General features: G+C 36.6%; 1 protein-coding gene across 7 annotated transcripts in view; it reads right to left on the minus strand.

The window, feature by feature from the left end:
• The window catches only part of lama2 (laminin, alpha 2), a 400,339-nt gene that overhangs the window by 83,443 nt on the left and 298,319 nt on the right, over positions 1–18,577 (minus strand). For all 7 annotated transcript variants that reach the window (XM_030128899.1, XM_030128898.1, XM_030128896.1 and 4 more), the window contains exons 36-39: positions 18,291–18,433; positions 17,296–17,394; positions 13,721–13,832; positions 1,852–2,014 (exon numbers count right to left, since the gene is read on the minus strand). In XM_030128899.1, the coding sequence (XP_029984759.1) occupies positions 1,852–2,014; positions 13,721–13,832; positions 17,296–17,394; positions 18,291–18,433 (517 nt within the window). The remainder of the gene's footprint in view (positions 1–1,851; positions 2,015–13,720; positions 13,833–17,295; positions 17,395–18,290; positions 18,434–18,577) is intronic.

The raw sequence follows: 18,577 nt of genomic DNA on the forward strand, positions 1-18,577 counted from the left end.
TATTTAGTGTGACCCCTGACCCCATGACAAGAAACAGCAAAAACTGAAATATCTGGCATGTGTTGAATGAAACCTGGGATAAAAAAAATTAGCAAGTGAACACCAAAAATGTCATATTGTCTAAACAAAAGGATTAAAGACATGTTAAGTGTAAAAAGAAGGTCACACTAAATATGACCACTATGGTGGTATATACACTACTGTTGCTGCACAGTAGTGTATGTATGTATATGTGTGTGTGTGTGTGTGTGTGTGTGTATATATATACATATATATATATATATATATATATATAGTCTGAGCTGCTCTGCTTGAAATCTCCCCTCGGGGTTCAGTCAAATAATCAACTGCACACTGACAGACAAGTCATTCAGTGGCAATTTCTCTTTAATTTTTCCCCTCATACTCTCTCCCACTACTGCTCTCTGTCCATCTGTCACTCGTTTTCTTCTCCCTCAGTGACTTTCCTTCTCGCTACACATTCTTTCTATCTTTATGTCTCTCTGTTTCTCCCCCTACGGCAATACTTTTAATTAACTCATCGACCTCGTCAACATTTACTGCTGAAAGACACAGACAGACAGGAGGGGAAAAGGGGGGAGCGGGGGGTGACAAAAGACTGGAAAGAGAGAGAAAAAGTATGAGGCGGACACTTTGTTGAAACATCAGCAGAAAATCATGGCTTTAGGATATGTAGTGATCAAATGTCTGCACAGCGGAAGGTGTTTACTGTTGTCTTCAGTAAAAAAAATAAAAATAAAAAAAGCAAGCAAGCAATCAAGAAAAATGACAGAAATGAAAGAACCTGACAAGTGGTGTTGCATGCTTTAGGCTTTATCTAATAAATAACATCAGTGTTTTGCTGTTGTGTGCTGTGTTTTAACTTTCAGTGTTTTTTTAAGCTATGAAAATCAGAATACAAATGAAAAAAAAACACAAAAAAAAAAACACATGCAGGGCATAATTCTCTCATAATTTCTGATTATAAATTCCTCCAACAGGTAATGACAGTACAGACTAAAATGACACTGTGCAGACATTATAGTTTGACTTATTTTGTCAATTTGATGATGAAAATATTCAATAATAATATAAAAAAAGTAAGGAAAATGAGGTGTGAAAAAGCACTTTTGTTAAAGGAAATAAAATTAATTTAAATAATTTGAAAAGGTAGATACAAAACGAATCAATCTTACAGTCTTGTTTAGATTGGTCAGTTTTACACCATCCATTCACAGTTTGACCCAAAGCAGTAGAAGTTAGTATTGATAGTGAGTAGTAATTGTAAGTTATAATGAATACCCCACATTAAGAAAAAAACAAAAACAAAAAAAAAACTAACACCGAAGCAAACAAAAACTAAACAAGCAACCCTGCTTTGGGATTAAATTAAAAATCAAAGCAAAATGTCAAATTTAAATAAAAACTAAACTAAATGAAAAAAACTGACTTTTAAAATAGTTTAGATTAATTATTTACAAGAAATCCTCTATGTATTCCTTCTTCTTGTAGTTTCTGTCTTTTGTGTTCAAGTTGTTATTCTGCAGGAAAGAATAATATAAATAGAGAAAAAACACAGGACAAAAACAGTGTAAAACACAAAGTGGCTGCATTAACATATAGCCCATATAAAATGTAAAAAAGTACACTGTAACAAAGACGCTCAGTTTCCCAAACATTTTCATTTTGTTCATCAATGAAAACACCACCTGTGGTTCTCTCAGACTGTATGTGTGAAACAAAGGCTGGTCTGTTGGCAAAGTTTTCACAAAATCTGTGTTTTTGTTGTGTGTGGGAGAGGGAAGCGTGACCTGTGGGTGTGCGAGTGTGTGTGTTTGTGTGTGTCCATACTCCATCTCCTCCTCTGCAATGCTCTTCTTCCCTCCCAGCTGCCGGTTTCTCATCTCGGCTAGCATGGCCTGGATCTCCTCCTTCATCTCCTTCAGGCTTTTGTCTGGAGTCCCATCTCTCCGCGAGAGAGTCTGGTTCAACTCGACAGCCTTCGACTGGAGGTCTGGACACACAGACACACTGCTGAGAGGAAGCTGCAGATGAGCAGATTCAGTTCATGAAGCTGAAGGACAAAACTTTTTTCTTTGGAACATATCAACAGTGAAACCCCATGTGAATATATCTGCCATATGGTGCCGCTATAAATTTCTGATTTAGGCTTTCTTGTAGCTCTGTATCGTCTTTACTTGCTCCTAAGAAACAAACTCCTCCATCAGGTAAACTCTATATAAGGTCCATGCGCTAAATAAGGGCCGTGGTGCATTTTCACAGTAAACATGTCACAGACCCCCAAGCATAAATATTTGACTGACGTGGTTTGGTGGTCAGACTTCAATAAATAAGGCATATCACATGGGCCCTACATGGAATAGTTCTAATCCATTATGGAAAGCACTATACCACACTGAAAAATGAACAGAACCCATGAAAAGCGGGGGTCTTCAAGTATATTTGTACAATATGAAAAACCCTTAAGTATATTTTTTTTATGTTTGATAAGTCAAAAATTAGAGTTTTGACTCCTGGGTCAAGGGAACAGGCAGATTAAAAAAGGAAGGACTTAACTGTTTAATTACAACAAATACTGCAGTTAAACAACCAGCAAATTATCAAAAGTATGTACCACTTGTACATGAGTATTTCTGAGGGGCAGCAGTGTCAAACACCGTAACAAGGATAGTATTTAGCTAATTATTGTATTTCCTGAAATAGTGGAAGCTGCTAGATGTATGAGGCCTTCATTTGAAAGATATTTGTATTAGAAACAGGACTTTCTACATAATTTCCTCTTTTTGATAAGTAGAAATGGCCATAATTAGCATGAAACCTTGTTTTGGTTAACTCGCATTTGCAACATTAAATGTAGTGCTGTAGCCTGGTCAGCCATTCGGTTTTCTCAGTGTATTCAATACTGAGAAAACAACCTAGAACTGGGCCAATCGTTATGACATATGCACTATCTATTCTATACCGACCAAGTCTGGGGGGCGGGTGTTTTGCAATGCATCTTCTTTTTGACACGAGTCAAAGTCAGTTCCAAGTCCATTAATCTCTTTACAACTGTTGTCGGTTGTTTACTTGATTCTAAAACAAAAACTGAGTTACAGATTACACCCTGTATTCTTAAGTTTCTCTGACAAAAGTGTCATGTCCGTCTTATCTGTGATTGGTTTACTCAGCACCTGTTAGTCCCGCCTTCATATCTGGATTCAAGCCCCACGATTCCAGACAGATTTCTCATGAAGACGGATGGCTGGCCAGGCTAGTACTGCTGTGAATTTTCCTACAAATGCAACGTTTCTCTCCGAATAAAATAAAAAGCACTATTGTCTCTGTGGATAGTAACAATTGTTTGCTTAACAGAGCTTTTATTGCTTAAATTTCATCTTTCTGTCACATGTAAGTTTCTACCAATGACAGTTTTGCTGAAAAGGTCAGACACACACCTGCAGTGACTGTAGTAAGATAAGCAAACTCCAGGTGAGTGATATAGATCTGATGTATTAAATCAAACAAGACAAAATGAAAACCATGCTCAACTGGCAGCACATCACATGACAAACACCAGAAGTGTATCCATATTATTTTTTTTATCCAACCTGTAATTGAATGTTCTTTCATTTGTCAATGATGACCTTGGCTATTTTTACAAACACAGCTTGTAATTGACTCCTGGTTGTGATCTAAGGGAATACTGTAAACCAGGCTGTTCAGGTAAAAATAATAAAGTGATTCCCACTGAATCCTCAAATCCCAAAGATCCTTAACAAATGTATTTACAACTATACGCTCCTACTGAAACTCTGAGACACAAGATACAAGATACACTTCATGGCATGAGACACAAGTGAAAAAGTGACTCATTTGTGTTTGAGTACATGTGTGTGTGTGTCTGGTTGGTGCTAGTACACTAATGTGTAATCTGGCTACAGTATCATTCCATGTCAAAAACAACAGCTGACACCATCGTGCAAGTCTTTTCTGACATTCTGTCCACAATTACGCTGTGGATTTAGCAAGAAAGTGTATTTATTACCCCGCCCCCTAAGGACAGGCCAGGGGTGTTGTTTTTTTGTTTGTTTGTTAATACCTTAGCAGCAAAGCTATTGGTTGAATTCATACCAATTTGGGTTTATAGATAGCCAGTGACCCAGAATACATGTCATTAAATTTTGGGAAAAGTAGGTCCAAGTTACATTTTTTAATGAATTTTTAAAGTCTTTTTTCCCCATTTACATATAATGGGCTAAATTTCACATGTCTATAAAATGTCAATTTTGTTTCAATTTACTTCAAACTTGGCACATATATAGAGGCAACTGATATGCTGACGTCAGCACACACATAGACATGATGACATCAGCTGGATCGATGCCAAAATAAGATACAATATGCGTGAGGGGCGGGGTTTGTTGTGCCTGGCACCACTTGTTCATTCATATTTTGACCATTTAGGCTATTGGGATTATACTTAAAGATTTGCACTTGTTTCCCTTATTTATCGTTGTTAAAATACCAAATTAATCTGTCATACAGGCCTAGTGTCAACTCTTGCACAAAGTTATTTTAGTTAATAAGTTAATAACTTCATTTGCAAATTAATAATTTCACAGAGACTAAACCGCAGGCAGTTTAATAGTGTTTGTTTATTACCGACCCCTGGCCTGCTGTCACTTTGAAAAAGTGACCTACGTCGTTATCTGCTAAATGTTCAACTTTCCTCATCAGTTGGTAGCTGTTGTTTTCACACTGGGTTGTTTAATCAGAGGATTTTATGATAGGCATTTTGTTTGTTTAGTTTACTGTCATTTATCAACTGGCTCAAAAAAGGCAGAGAGAAAGTACCATTTGATCTTTGCTCACTTAAAACATGGACACATGTTGAGTCTCACTCTCACAAACAAACACACACACACAAACCGCTTTAACGCCATTCAAAGCCAGTGATTTTGGCAGACATCATGTTGCCCTGCTTTTTATCAAATTAAAGGCAGTGAAATCTCAAACCAATCAATGATGAAACTGCACTAAAACACTCCAAGGCTCATTTGAATAATACTCAAAACTGCAGGAATTTAATGAGGAGTGTGTTTGTGAGCAACACAGAGGAGAAACTTGTGCGTGTGGTGTCTGCAGTGATGATGTGTTCTCTTACTTGAAATGTAAACGTGATGTGATTAAAGCCAGTTGAAACCTACATAGTGGTGTGCGAGTGTTTGTTAGTGTGTGTGGTCCTATGTGTGTGTGTGTGTGTGTGTGTGTGTGTGTGTGTGTGTGGCAATGCAGCATTTCCTCTCATTTGAAATGTAAACATGATGTGATTAGAGCCAAGACAGAACTAAAGCCATCATGCTAATGAACAGCTGTACTGTATGTGTGTATATCCGTGCACATTACATTCGGATCAGTGCGTGTGTGTGTGTGTGTCTGTGGGTGTGTGTGTTGCAGCCATATAATTACATAGTGGGATTTAAAAGCCAATTAAACACTTAAAACGTGGATGGAATCATATTATGGTATCTAGTAAACACAGGAGTACACACTGCAAAAAGTGTGTACAGTATTTTCTTGCTTCATTATGCGTGCGTGCGAGTCTGCATGGTTGTGTATGTGCGCGTGCTTGTGATAGCCACTAATTAAGTCTCTAATTGCTACTCTCAATCATCCAGTGAGCCACGACACACTCTCTCCCTGTTTTGGTGTCTCACACACTCGCGCACGTACACACAACCGTAATCACACTGTGATTAGGCAGAGGGCCAAAGAGCCAGGAGCAACAACAAGGGGACAGTTTCATCACAGCCGGTCGGAACGCGCTCCTTTTCATCTCACAAACCATAAACATTTCATAAAGGTAATCAGAATAGCAAATTATTTTAGCTGCAAAGTACATACACAAGAACATTTGTTTTTAACATCAGGGTGGGAGAAAGAGTGTCATTTTAAGTAGATGGATGTAAGCACTATCAGCAAAGTATGAGAAGTCCATGTCAGATGTTTTTGGATCCATTTTACTGCGGCATTATGTGTATTTTGTGTCTCCAGTTATTACAGTTCATAAGTCTGTGAAAACCACATGTAGTAATGGTATTTAAAGAGATCATTTGCCTTAAGAAAGTGCGGAAATTTAATCCAATGGCAGGTTTACTCCATCAGACAACTAGAGGTGAACTATATGGGCAAAAAAAATATTGATTATTTTTTTAAATTTCCCAATAAGGATAATCGGACAATATGCTTTAAAATGTGAATTTCTTTTTTTTTTTTTTTTTTTTTTTTTTTTTACAAAAAATGCAGTAAAACTCTACTTGCTTACCAGGACATCTATGGATAGACATGGCATTTCAGAACAACAGCTCTTGTTTGTTTTTAAAGTGCCTCATACATCTTCTGCAAAAGATGTCTTCCTGTCATATATTATACATATGTATTATAAGTCCAATGCGACAGTGATTTTTTTTGTATGAAATGTATGCCGTGGCGCTGAAAAGTCAAATGGATGAAATAAATGTGGCTGTGAGATAATTAGTACAAACCAATCACGTTACACTGATTATTTCATGTTGTTGCTAAACATACAGGGTGGGGAAGCAAAATTTACAATGAGCATTTAGTTGTTTTTTCTCAGCAGGCACTACGTCAGTTGTTTTGAAACCAAAAATATATTGATGTCATAATCATACCTAACACTATTATCCATACCTTTTCAGAAACTTTTGCCCATATGAGTAATCAGGAAAGCAAACGTCAAAGAGTGTGTGATTTGCTGAATGCACTCGTCACACCAAAGGAGATTTCAAAAATAGTTGGAGTGTCCATAAAGACTGTTTATAATGTAAAGAAGAGAATGACTATGAGCAAAACTATTACGAGAAAGTCTGGAAGATACTATTAAAGAAGAATGGGAGAAGTTGTCACCCGAATATCTGAGGAACACTTGCGCAAGTTTCAGGAAGCGTGTGAAGGCAGTTATTGAGAAAGAAGGAGGACACATAGAATAAAAACAAAATTGGTCATACACTGTCTTTCAATCCCTGCCTCAAAATATTGTAAATTTTGCTTCCCCACCCTGTAAATGGGTGAAATGTTCATAATTTCTCAGAATAAAGGAGATGTTGCTGATAAATGCTGTTAACTACATTAAAGTAGGTGACATAAAAATAATATAAAAAAAAAAAAAAAGTGTACTACAGACAAAACAAAACAGAATAAATTCAGACACTACATTTTGTAATAAATTGTGATTAAGTGTGATAAGTGTGTGACATATATTATTGTTGAGTTGTGTGTGTTTTTTTATCAAGTAGAAAGAAAAAAAACACATACAGTCACGGAAAAAATTATTAGACCACCCTTGTTTTCTTCAATTTTTTGTTCATTTTAATGCTGGTACAACTAAAGGTACATTTGTTTGGACAAATATAATAACAACAAAAATAGCTCACAAGAGTTTAATTTCAGAGCTGATATCTAACCATTTTCCATGGTTTTCTTGATAATAACCAAAATCACTTACGTTCTTACATCAATAGTTATGGCATAGTACTGCCAAAAACAGGAGGTAGTACTGTACTTGATTGCATAACCATTGTTTGTGATGACTTTTGACGGTCTGATTTTTTTTTTCACAGCTGTAATATGGAGACAACATATTGGCTGACCTCTTCTATAAATGATTAGAAAACACATTTAAGTCAACCAGTCAGAGCACTTCAGGAATGTTTACACAGCAAGAAGTGTTTGAATGTTTTCCTGAAGCAGTGAACAACAGATAAAAGTGACTTAAATGCCTAACACTACTACAACATGATTAGAGTTGTGTACCCAAGAAATTTTCTATTGAAATGAGAAAAGAGAGAACAGGTGCTTGAGTGCTGAACAATAAGGACTGAGAGCTCTGCAGACAGAGCAGGAGGTGAGTGGACTTCAGAAGACAGAGACAGACCTTGAGCCAGCCACGGCTCTGCACTAAAACCAAGGTGAACCCATAAGCGAATACACACTCCAACTGAACGGATCAAAAAGAAAAGGGCCCCCTTAAAGGTAATCCCTCTCAGCAGTTAACAGAACCCCAACTAACCACAGTACAAGACAGTAAGAGGAACCAGCAATGTGGCACTTAAAGCTGGAAAGAGAAACACAAATTGTATGTTTGCTCTTCTAACAACATAAAAAGAGCGATTTCATTCCCACAAGGAGAGACGTGAGGGCTTAGGATGACTGTACAAAAAAAAAAAAATCGAAGCCATTTCCAAACTTCAGCCTTCAACAGAAGAGTAAAAACTACTTAAAAACTGGTCAAAGTCTGAACCACAGGACTAAAGGACATTGGTACTTTCTGCCAGCTGCACTGGCAGAAAGTACCTGCTAATTACAAATGAACAGAAAAAAACACACATAATATCTGTATAGCTAACTCTGCTGGCCTGAGTTTCCAATTTAATCATTATTTTTTCACATATTTGATGCTGATGTTGATAAAGGGATTTGACGTGGTACTGATATTCCAAACTCTCAATAGCAGGTGGAGATGAAGTTCAAGAAAACACTTAAAGCCACCAACAAATCGACACTATGTATCCACAGACTGTGTTATTCACTGAATAAAGTACAAAACTCATTATTTACACACTTCTTCAATAAGCAAAAACTCATAGATGCTTACGCTGACCAAACTAACACTGTTTACTAAGTGCTGCTTCAGCTGATAGTTTACATTATAGCTCCGTTAGCTTGGCCCTGTTTTTAGACTAAAAAACAGCCACAGTAAAACCATAATTCACCTTTGCTTTCAGTACGTTTTTTTTTTTTTTTTTAAATTATTATTATTGTTATAACCTTTATTTAACCAGGAAAAAAAACTCAGTGAGATTAAAAATTTCTTTTTCAAGAGTGTCCTGGCCAATTCAGTAGCAGCAGCAGCAGAAGTTACACAGAATGGACATCACAGCCAAACGTCCACACTAATATAGATAAACACAATGAAAATCAGTGCTAAAAACAAACTTAAAACTGATAAGAACATACATATAAAACGTCACCATTATTTTAAAAGGTGCTAAAAGTTCAACAATGATGTTCCTTAAAAGCATCTCAAAGCCAAACCCAATTCAAACAATTAGAAAAACATCTACACCCACATTTGTCCTTTTCCCATTCATTTAAAATGGCTTTGAATGTATTAAAAGAGGCCGGTTCCTTCAGTTTAATGACCTTCTATAGGTTGTTCCAGGCAGTGGGAGCAGAATATTTGAAGCTGTCTTTCCCAGTTCTGTTCTGACTTTTGGAACAGATCCTGGGACTGTAGACTGTATTTATTTGAGTCATTCCAACAGATGTAGACCAGTAAATATGATGGAAGCAGACCTAGGATACATTTATAGATAAAAGAATGCCAATGTTTCAGTCTGTGTGTAAAATAGCTATATATAAAATAGCTAATAGCATGTTGTCAATAGCTGCACTAAAGATCTGTTTGTAATCACCCAAACAAGGTCAGAAATCTAACAGTTTAGTCTGAACCGTGGATCAACAAGACAAACTTAGCAAAGTTAACATCACATAATAGCTTTACACCTTCATAAGCTTCATAAACAAATTCAACTGCATACAAGAAATGCTGTGATTTCAGCATCAACCTCCATTCTTTTCATTTAGAGCTGTCTCCAGTGGTGAAAACAACAGTGTTTCTAGCTTTTATGACTTTATCACTTCGATTCTGAACGCTGCTTCTTAGCGGTTCCTTTTGTTTAAAGGCCCTGAGGCCCTGAGGCCCTTAGTTTTCCTTGAAATGGCTCACTACTCCCTCTAGTGGTCACATAAATCCCCCGGCCCACCCCTGTGATTAGATTTACTTCATATCTCTACAATCCAACACATTGTTGTCTTTGGCATGACTTCATACCTCTTTATTGTCAACTGATTATAATTTTAAGTGATATTTTTTTATATTTGAAAGTACAAATACTACATATTTCTACTACATTCTCTCTTTAACCCCAACTGGTCAAGGCAGACGGCCATCCTCCAGGAGTCTGGGTCTGCTCAAGGTTTCTGCCTGTTAAAGGGAAGTTTTTCCTCACCACTGTCACCAGTCACAAGTGTTTGCTCCTGGAGGATTCTGTTGGGTTTCTGTAAATTGACTTAGAGTCTGGTTTTGACCAACTCTATATATAAAATGTCAAGAGATAACTTTTTTTGTGATCTGGCGCTATATAAATAAAATTTGATTGATTGAGTGATTTAATTGGTTTTCCCCTGTAAGTCACTTTGGAAAAAAGCGTCTGCCAAATGCGTAAACATAAACATAAACATATAGCCCATTTAACGTGAGTGTATGCATGGATGCTAAAATTAGACGTTTACCTGATGAATAATCAAACAATATTTCCCTGACTGTCTTCTGCCACAGGATGATCCTCCTCTGATCTAACTAGCTGCTGAGTCACTGCTGTCTGTTATCCTGGTTGGTGACTCTCATCATTGTGATTAGCAATGTTGGAGTCAGTTGGATCCGTCTTTGTTTTTCAGGCAACACATCGCACCAGCAGCTGACACAGTGTGCTGCTAGCTGGAAGTTGGCCATCAGCCACTGTCCATGTATTGTCCATTACACAGCTAACAAGCAACAAGAAAGATGTGTTGGTTCCACTTTGACGATGCCTCTCCTTCCTTCGGTGGAAAATGTTTAAGTCTAACAAACTGTTCTCTTCTCACAACTTTGAACCACAGATGTATTCACAATGTATAAACAGCCTCTCTGTAATCAATAAATGGTTGATTATTCTCGTATTCATCTTTCAGTAAGTGAGGAGTGTGGTTTTTTTTTTTTTTAGGTTTTGTACCACTTATCTAACATCACAAATCTTTATTTGTCATATGTGGTTAGACATAAAGGCATAAAAAACAATGATGATTTTTATTGGAACTGAAAATGTTTTCAACATTGTAGGAGTGTGTTTTCCAGAAAAATCACATAAATTTCACGTGTCAAAACACTTGAGAAGCACATGTAATTTTGCAGCAAATTTCCATGAGAAAGATATGAGTTCTAGTCGTGGGTTTTGCTGTGACAAAATTTTTTAAAATGTTTTTCATGTGTTTCTGAGGGACACTGAAGAACATTTACAAACATTTTATAATGCTTCATTGGGGGAAAAAAACACTGTTTTGCTGAGATAATTTGTGTCACTGCCAAAACTTTTAGTCATAACTGTATTTGAAATTATGTTGCAATATGTGATGGCATGTTCCCCATATATCAGATGTGATTACATTTGTTTCACGAATTACTCCATGATAATGTTCTAAAACCATATGAATTTCACATATGCTAAAACACTATGTAGAAAACACAGGAAATGTTTGTAATGTTTTGTAGGTTTAGTGTGTTTTTGTGATTGTGTGTAGTTTTACAAACATGGCTTATTGCTTAATGTTTCAATGACAGAGCACTAGCAATCACGCAGCAAAGCATCTCCTCTTAGGATTTATTGATGACTTTTAAAGCATGTCTGGGTCAGGCTCCAAGTTCTATATCAGAAATAATGTTATAAGAGGTAGTTCACAAATTTCACAAAGACTGTCAGGTGGGGACCTTCTGGCTGTTAGTAAATCTAAAGGTGACAGTGCTTTGGTCTTCAGGGCCCCTGTAGCTTTGGAAAAACAGGAGGGAAGACTTTCAGAATTAGATCCTGTTCAGAGTAGGTTTTAAAATGCACTGTCAGTGAGACATGTCACTGGCTGGGTTTCCATTACAGTTTTCGTAAAAATAAAAGCAATATTTCTACAATTTCGACAAAGTACAATTGTTACTTGTAGGTGTTTCCATTAAAGAGTGTTTGGCTTCCGATGCACGATTCTAGTAAAGTCCCATCTCGTGACATATCGTAATTCGCATAAAATACTGTATAGTTCAAGCAAGATGCTCGTTTAAGAAAAATGGACACACTGACTTTCATGCCAAACCTCCACGGTGTTGGCACTGCAGTGCTGGTTGCATCTATTGCTATTACAGTGACTGTCTTCAACAAAAGAAGAAGGGAACGTATAATTGTCCCAAGGTAAAGTCCTTATTTATGGCAGCCGCCACGTAGAATGGATTTCTGGGAGACAATTGTACATCAGGAATTCACCAACAAATTGTGGATCCAGAATTTCCAAATGACCTCGGCAACATTTAATGAACTGTGTAACGTTATTGAACCTCTCATGGTACCAGACTCGTCATGCCCTTGGGAAGCAGTTCCTACACAAAAGCGAGTGGCTATTGTCCTGTACAAACTAGCACCACCTGTCCTGAGTACAGGGGAATAGGTGAGACATTTGGTGTGAGCAAAACCACTGTGTACACATGTGTGAAAATGCAAAAAATGTGTTTCCATTACACTTTTAGGCTATACTTCTATATCAAAACATCTCAAAAACCACCTCATGAGAGTGTAAAAACTACTTTGCGATCTTTGACAGTTTTTGTGACATTTCAGTGTTTCCATTACTAGTTTTCTATTACACAATTTACATTTTTTGCATTTCTGAGGGTAATGGAAACCCAACTACTGTTCATCACACCTGGGTCTATCATGCATCTCCTAGATGTCCAGTTGTGTTTTCTTCCATTCGACATCCCCTGAGTACATACTTATTACTTCAGTTTTCCTCCAGACATCTGCCAGATTTGTTTCTCACAGGCTAACCAAGAAAACAACCGTGTTTGAAGGCCTGACACGTGTATGGACACTTTTTCATTTTTTCAAGCATTGGTGCATTGTCACGAATAAACACAACCACATTTTTCATTGACAATACACTGTATTTTCTTGTTACATCCTTACTGCAGACACATCAGGACAGTTGTGTCATATTGTCACATGTGTTCCAGACCTTGGTTTTTGTGATCATGTCACAATATGTACATAGTTTTAGTGTAAACTTGTACTTATTTAGTAAGTACAAACATTGTGTGACTTTATCAAGTAAAATCGTTGTACACTACAAACAAAAAGTTAAGGATATTTTTTAATTTTTGGGCAATTTTTTTCAGTTGGGATTCTTGTACAGCGCTTTTAACTTCTTTGTGTGTGAACTGAAACACATTTTTTTAATGACCAGACATAGTTTTATCTACAAATGACAAAAATGACAAAAAAATGACAAAAAAAGAAATATCCTTAACTTTTTGTTTGTAGTGTATATTTATAGTTCTACATATATGCTATGTTTAAAGGCTTTAATTTATATTTATTTATATCAATATTTTGTCATTTTAATTGTCTTTTTATTTTGATTCCATCTTAGTCTTTATGTTGTTCTATTACTATTTATGCTTCTTTGTGACTTCTGTTTGAGGAATGCAACATAAATATAGTTTTTTAGAATAGGTATAAGCTAGAGTCACCTTATAATGATGAAGAAAATAGTTACACTGTGGAATGTACAGTATTTGTGCTCGCTGATGTTCTGCAGTACAATTATTCATTTCATTAGCCCCTTTACTCACCTTTTCATATTCTTCACCCTATTCCTTTCTCTCCTAATGCAATATCCCAAATTTCCCAGAGGGATCCGGAACATTTAATAATGTAACGTAATGCAATGTACTCTAATGACAGATGAAACGAGTGAGACAGTAGACGGATAAATCCAGAAATCCCAGTTGGCAGGAAACGAAGGCCTGTAATAGACGAGCTGTGGTGTTAGTTTGTACTACCTTTAGCTCCCAGTAGTGTATCCCTGATGAACTGCTCCAGGTCCTCGGCTCGTTTATGAATCCTGTCAGCATCGTCTTCAACCTGCTCTCCATCAGCAGACACCTTAGTGGCCTACACACCGGCAATAAAATAATAAACAGGCGCTGAATAAGTGAACGTAGTATTGATTTCCATCTAACGAAAGCAGGAAAAAGACAAAAGGCTGAATTCTGAGACGCGCAAGAATGACAGATAATGACAGCAACACACACATGCAATCAATACTACGTGTGTGTGTGTGTAGTTCTTTTACTTTGTTTCCTCTTCACGCAGTCTTGTCGACAAACACAATAAATTATTGACACAGAAAACAACAACAAAAAAAGCATACATCTCACCTCTCACACACACATCCACAGACGATGATTTTTGGGCAGACAAGAAAACACAGCCTAACACACTCAATTTAACATACGCACGGGTAGAAAAACGAAAGAGCGAGTAATTATTGTTGGAATTTGACAAGATCATGCTACGTTAGTTGTGTGTGAAGGTATGAGCGCGATGGGGTGTGTGTGATAGCACTGCTGTCAACAAATGTCAAGGCCCACATCCCTAAAAGGCTGTAGTTTGTCACTGCGAATATGAGTGTTATTTTTCTCCTTGTGGCACATGAAGGCCCTTTTCTCTTCAAAAAAGGAAAAAAAAGGCAGTATCTTTCTATTTTCACTGCTTTTAGAGACATAACTTTCTGTAGCATGAGTAAAAACAAAAATGCAACTGCTGAAATGTTGCTTATGACAAACAGAAGTCAGTGTACAATATTTTTTGGACGGCATTTTTCTTTGATTATGGAATACATTCAGTTTAGCATCATTTATGCTTATGCATTGTCACAATAACCAGGGTTCCGACAGGTTTCTACAAGTTCAATTTAAGACTTTTTAAGACATTTTTAAGACTACTTACAACAGAATTTAATGTCTATTTCACAGCCATACTGGCAAAAATTTCTGACTCCTAAAATTCAGGAAAATTTATTTATTTACACATATATTATGTGCGTATTTATTTATTCAATCATCTTACATTTCCCCTTTTGGGAACTTATAGCATATATATATATATGCATCTCATTGTACCTTGTTTGAAATGTACTTGTATTTGAAAAACCTCAATTAACGAAGTTCCAAAATAACAAAAAAATCTTTATTTACTCCAGCGCCTTGATTCCCATCATTCCGAGCTGAACTGATTTCTTGCACAAGCTTCAAACACGTTCCCCTCCACTTGTGTCAACCAGGTTGAGAATGATCTTTCTCCAACCAGGCATTATTAAATTTGCACTACCTCATACTTACTTTCTGCTTGCAAGTCGTCCCTTAAAGTTCCCAAAGTGAGCTTTCTCGGGTGATGAATGTGTTGGACTGAATGGTCTGTGATCATTTCTCACCAGGAGAAGCAAAGTTAGCAATAACTGGTTCCTAATTTCAGTATAAATTGTCGGGTTGGAACGGGTAGACTAGAGTCAACTAACATTACTTTCTTTGCAGCTAGGACATTTCTCAGACACAGTTAAACACAATACAGGGAACCAGTTTACGGCAACATAATTTAAGACCTACTACGGTATATCCAATTTAATACCTTTTAAGGACTTTGTTAAATGTATTAAATGCAGATTTGTAAATTCAAGACTTAAGACTTTTGAAGACCTCGTGGGAACCCTGAATAAATGTTCTAACATTTATTTCTGTCCAGAGTTGCATTCATTTGTGGTCAAGATCTTGTAATGGTGATGGTAGATTCCAACTGAAATGTAAACTCTTCTCCATCACAAAGATTTCCAGTGGGTTTTAGGTCTGATCTCTGTGGTGACCAATCCATATCTGATGCTCCCTAAATATCTTTCACAGGCAATATCTTTCACAGGCAATCCAGGCATTGTCATCTTGGAATATGTCTGCATCATCAGCAAAGATAAAATCTGCTGATGTTTGAAGCTGGTCATTCAGGTTCAACTGACCTCATTTTATGCACACACGTCAAGGTCAAGTTTATTTATATAGCATATATCTCAAATGTATATCTATCTATCTACAGGGTGGGGAAGCAAAATTTACAATATTTTGAGGCAGGGATTGAAAGACAGTGTATGACCAATTAGTTTATTGAAAGTCATGAGAATTTATTTGCCACAAGAAAATGTACATAATAGAAAATGTTTTTTATTCTATGTGTCCTCCTTCTTTCTCAATAACTGCCTTCACACGCTTCCTGAAACTTGCGCAAGTGTTCCTCAAATATTCAGGTGACAACTTCTCCCATTCTTCTTTAATAGTATCTTCCAGACTTTCTCGTAATAGTTTTGCTCATAGTCATTCTCTTCTTTCCATTATAAACAGTCTTTATGGACACTCCAACTATTTTTGAAATCTCCTTTGGTGTGACGAGTGCATTCAGCAAATCACACACTCTTTGACGTTTGCTTTCCTGATTACTCATATGGGCAAAAGTTTCTGAAAAGGTATGGATAATAGTGTTAGGTATGATTATGACATCAATATATGTTTGGTTTCAAAACAACTGATGTAGTGCCTGCTGAGAAAAAAACAACTAAATGTTCATTGTAAATTTTGCTTCCCCACCCTCTATCTATCTATCTATCTATCTATCTATCTATCTATCTATCTATCTATCTATCTATCTATCTATCTATCTATCTATCTATCTATCTATCTATCTATCTATCTATCTATCTATCTATCTATCTATCTATCTATCTATCTATCTCATTTACAACAATGCAAAGTGTCCAAAGTGCTCTACAAAGATATAGGTAAAAATAAAAGGACAACAAATAACATAACATTGCTGAATCTAGACCTGACCAACTGGGTCAACCCCAGATCATAACACTGCCCCCACAGGCTTATACTGTAGGCACTAGGCATGATGGGTAATTACTTCACCCGCCTTTCTGGACTCATCACACCACATGACCTCTTTCCACTGAAAGATCGTCCAATCTTTATGCTTGCTATCAAACCGATTAAAGCTTCTCACTGCATCAGTGAGGGTTAAATCCAGGTTGGAACTGTTTTTTTTTATTTATTTATTTTTTTTTTTTATTGTTAGCCAGTGTATTTCTCTGTTATATAAAATATGTCTGTGATCACAGATTCAAGATGCTTTAAAGTAGTGATAAAAATGTAAAGAGCTGCTGCACAGATGTGTGGAACATGGCTTGGGAAAAGAACACATGGGCTGCCTTAAATAACCCAAAGCCTCCATGACCTGGACCACGGGAAGCTGCAGAAAATGGATGGTTGGACATAACGTCTTGCTGAGAGGGTAAGTCATTTTTATGGTGGTTGTTGAACTGGTGTCTATTGTGCTTTTTATGACATTCAGTATTGACCAGGATAGAACTGTTCCTATTGCGATGCATACGACGATGTGAAGTCACTTGACATTTGCCCTCAACTCCTGTGTCCCTCTCTATCTTGTTATGTTGGAGACAGGAAAAAAAAAGAAAGAGTGGAAGCAGAGAATGGACAATAACAGACATAAAACATAAAGTAAGTCTTTGTACCCTGCTGTGTAGTTGGTCCATCTCAACGACCAGTGATCCCAGGTTGGAGTCGGCCAGTTGCAGTAATCTCTCCGGAGCTTTCTGAGGTGACAGCATGTGCTACAGGAGAGAAACACAGAGATGAAGGAATTACAGAGAGAAATGTCTGACATATTTTGGCCCTGGGCAAGGCTTTTGAACTGACTGGCTCTGCGCTGTAGAGCTGAAAAAACAGGATAAGCAAGGGACCGCAGAAAAAAAACAAGAAAACATCGAAAACTTATCTGACAGGACTTAATATGATTATAGCGCCGTCTACATCGGAATAATATTAGTTACATTTATCACAATTAACTGGAAGCAGTAAGTTTTAATCAAGTAAACACTACTATGCACATCACGTGAGCTGAGAAAGTGTTTTAGAGCTGCAAATAATAGCATAATTAGAGAAAATATCTCAAATGTATGAAACGGTTTATCACAGATGTCAAGACCCAACCCAAATATATATAAATACAAGAGTTTGCAAACAGAAATGTTTTAATTTTCATTTGTCACCATTTATTTTATTCATAAGCCTAGCATTTTAGGGAGAAGATTGTTTTTTTTATTATTATTTACAGAAACACACTGAATTATGACAGTGTATTAGTGGCAAGTTAATAAAAATAAATAGGAAAAATAATCAAACTGGAGGAATGGGGTAATATTTAAAAAAAACAACATTTGCAACTATTACAACTATTATTTCAGAATAAAGAAGTCAATTTAAGAGAAGAAAAACTCAGCAGCCCTAGTATTTCTGATGTTTTGTTTCATCACTATTTATTTAAATCAACATCAATGCTGAAACTCATTTGATTAGATTGAAAAAAAATCTAGAAAACCTACAATAAGAAATAAAATTACATATGGGAAAACACCAAACTATTACTAACCCTGTCATTCCAAAATGTATAGCTGAATAAAAATGAAAGTAAAGATGTGACTTATGGTTAAAAAAAAAAAAAAAATACCTTCAGCTCCTCTGTCATGTTTTCGAAGTGGTACAAGATCTTATAAGGCGGTGGGAGGGGTGTTGTTAAGGTGACCTCAGTGATAATACGATACAGACGATCCATATCGCTGATCAGCAAACCTGAACACTCATCGTCGCAGGCTGCAGAGAAAGAAGAAACAAAAAACAAACAAAAAAACACACAGATGTCAGCAAAAGTCAAGGGAGGCCGGTGTAAAACTTGTATGTGTGTCATCTCCTTCTGTAAGTTGGTCGAGGGAGAAAAGAATCTGTCTGAATGAGAAG

Source organism: Sphaeramia orbicularis, chromosome 24 (assembly GCF_902148855.1).
Source record: "Sphaeramia orbicularis chromosome 24, fSphaOr1.1, whole genome shotgun sequence".
Lineage (NCBI taxonomy): Eukaryota > Metazoa > Chordata > Actinopteri > Kurtiformes > Apogonidae > Sphaeramia > Sphaeramia orbicularis.